Here is a 2,347-nt window from a genome sequence, read left to right on the forward strand (position 1 = left end):
AGGGAAAACAGGTGTCTGGCAGGGCAAGTGTCCGGCAAGGTGAGGCGAGGCGGCCCTGCGCCTGGCATCTGCTTGGGGCGACAGCCTGCCTGCTCTGATGGAAGTGGTGAGAAACTGCTCTGGGCAGGTAGGGGTGAGGTGGGGCCGTTTCTCAGTGCCCCCTCAGAGAATGTGGCCACCAATTGGTGACTCAGCAGCCCCCTCACCTGGAGCAGGAAGCAGACTGGCCCTGGCTGCCTGCTCTGGCCACCTGCCCGTGTCCTTCCCCAGAGCCAGGTGGGAGACCCAGCCTGGGAAGGCCTGAGTTGTTCTCCCTGAAAGTGCCTGGTGCTGAGGACACCCACTCTGGGATTGGGGAAGTGAGGAGCCCCCACTGCCGCCCGCTGTGGCCTGGTCAGGGAAAATGTGGATGACTCTACATCGGCCCTTGCCACCCCACTCCACAGCCTCGGCACAGACAGAGGGCCTGCAGCCACAGAGTTCGCGGCCGACTGGGCTGAAGGTGGGAGGAGGCCTTGATTTCTGAGTCCCGCCTGCTGTCCCCGCAGTGGCACCGGGCAGTGAGTGTCAGGAGGGGAGGCTCACGTGCTGCTGGCTGTAGCCCTGCAGAAGGAGCAAGTGCGGGGAATGGTACAGCGAGTACCGCATGGTGTCCGGGCCGGGCTCCTCAGGGCCCTGGGCGGCAGCAGGCAGGGCGTTCACGGGGCTCAGGCTGGTCTCACTGACTGTGCGGCGCAACCGGGGTGGAGGGGAGCTCTGGGCATCCCCCAGGGCCAGGGCCGGGGTTCCCTTTGCACGACTCCGCTGCAGCCTCCGGGCCTGGGCGTTTATCCCTGGAAGAGAAGCAACGCAGGGTGAACAGTTAGAAGTCTAATAGCACCAGGGCTGGACGCGGTGGCTCACCCCTGTAATCCCAGCACTTTGGGAGTCCGAGGTGGGGGGATCACCTGAGGTCAGGAGTTCAAGACCAGCCTAGCCAACATAGTGAAAACCCCATTTCTACTAAAAATACAAAAATTAGTTGGGCGTGGTGGTGCGCATCTGTAATCTCAGCTACTTAGGAGGCTGAGGCACCAGAATGACTTAAACTCAGGAGGCGGAGGTTGCAGTGGGCTGTGATTGCACCATTGCACTCCAGCCCGGGTGACAAGAGCAAAACTCCATCCCCCGCCAAAAAAAAATAAATAAGTCTAATAGCGCCCACGTCCCAGATCCTCCTGAGCTCAAATCCCACTAAGCCACGTCTCCTAATGCCTGTCATTGTTCTGTCAAAACAGGTCTGGTGGAGACTCAAGGACTCTGCCCTCTAGCCACGCCCCTTGAAAAATCAGACAATGCCTTGGCACCACCATGGCACCCGCAGGACAATCTCAGAGCCGGCAGCCTGCCTGTCAAATCCTCAGGCTGAGGGGACCACGCCTGCCCTGTGGCAGCCCAGGGTCGCACGCGGCCTGCCCGACCAGCCAGCACCACGGCCCACAGGGCCTCAAACCACAAACGTTTTCCCACGGCAGCCTGGGCCTCTGCAGGGTCACCACGCCACCTCCAGAGTCCTGCCCCATCCATCTGGGCACCAGGCGAAACTCCCCTGGGGGGGTGCTCTCATGAGATGAGACAGGCTGCCACTTTACAAGGAGGAGGTGTCACTGAGCCACGTCACCCCAGCCCATGGGGCTACCGATAGCCTGCTCCTGCAACAGCATGGCTGCCTCCTTCCCAAGGCTGCCTCTGACACTCCCAAGCCAAAGCAGCCACACACACAAACACACATGTGCATACACATGCCCACAAATACACATGCACCTGCACAAAAACGCATACACACATGCACACACACTCATACACACAAACACACATGGGCACACACATACATGCCAACACATGCACACACATGCACCCACACAAAAACACACATACACACATAAACACATGTGCACACACATACACACATAAACACATGTGCACACACATACACACATGCCAACACACATGCACCCACACACGTTAACACATACATGTGCACACAAACATGCACACACAGTTCAGAGATAACATACAACCTTAGAAGAAGACTTAAAATCTCATAAACACAGACACACACTCTAAATGCATGCTCTGGGAAAGCCAGTCGGCTGCAATAGACGAAAACCGCTCACCAGTCCCCAGCTGACCTGGCGCTGTCTTTTCTGAGCCCTCTGCTGAGTTCCCTGTACACAGCCTTTCAGGTTAAGATCCGTCCCCATCTGTGGCGGCCTTTCCTCCAGCCATTCCCAATAAAACCAAACAAAAGCCGGATGGAGGGAGGCAGCAGCTGGCCGAGGACGACCCTTACCAGCGCCAGCGGCCC

At 58.3% G+C, this 2,347-nt stretch overlaps 1 protein-coding gene across 2 annotated transcripts in view; it reads right to left on the minus strand.

Moving 5' to 3' along the window:
- The window catches only part of RADIL (Ras association and DIL domains), an 87,016-nt gene that overhangs the window by 35,271 nt on the left and 49,398 nt on the right, over window positions 1-2,347 (minus strand). Inside the window, exons 1-2 of one of the 2 annotated variants that reach the window (XM_011956978.1) lie at window positions 2,157-2,347; window positions 586-833 (exon numbers count right to left, since the gene is read on the minus strand). In XM_011956978.1, the coding sequence (XP_011812368.1) occupies window positions 586-648 (63 nt within the window). In that variant the 5' untranslated portion in view covers window positions 649-833; window positions 2,157-2,347. The remainder of the gene's footprint in view (window positions 1-585; window positions 834-2,156) is intronic. The other variant, XM_011956977.1, reaches the window with a different exon arrangement.

Source organism: Colobus angolensis, unplaced genomic scaffold (assembly GCF_000951035.1).
Source record: "Colobus angolensis palliatus isolate OR3802 unplaced genomic scaffold, Cang.pa_1.0 Scaffold43, whole genome shotgun sequence".
Taxonomy (NCBI): Eukaryota; Metazoa; Chordata; class Mammalia; order Primates; family Cercopithecidae; genus Colobus; species Colobus angolensis.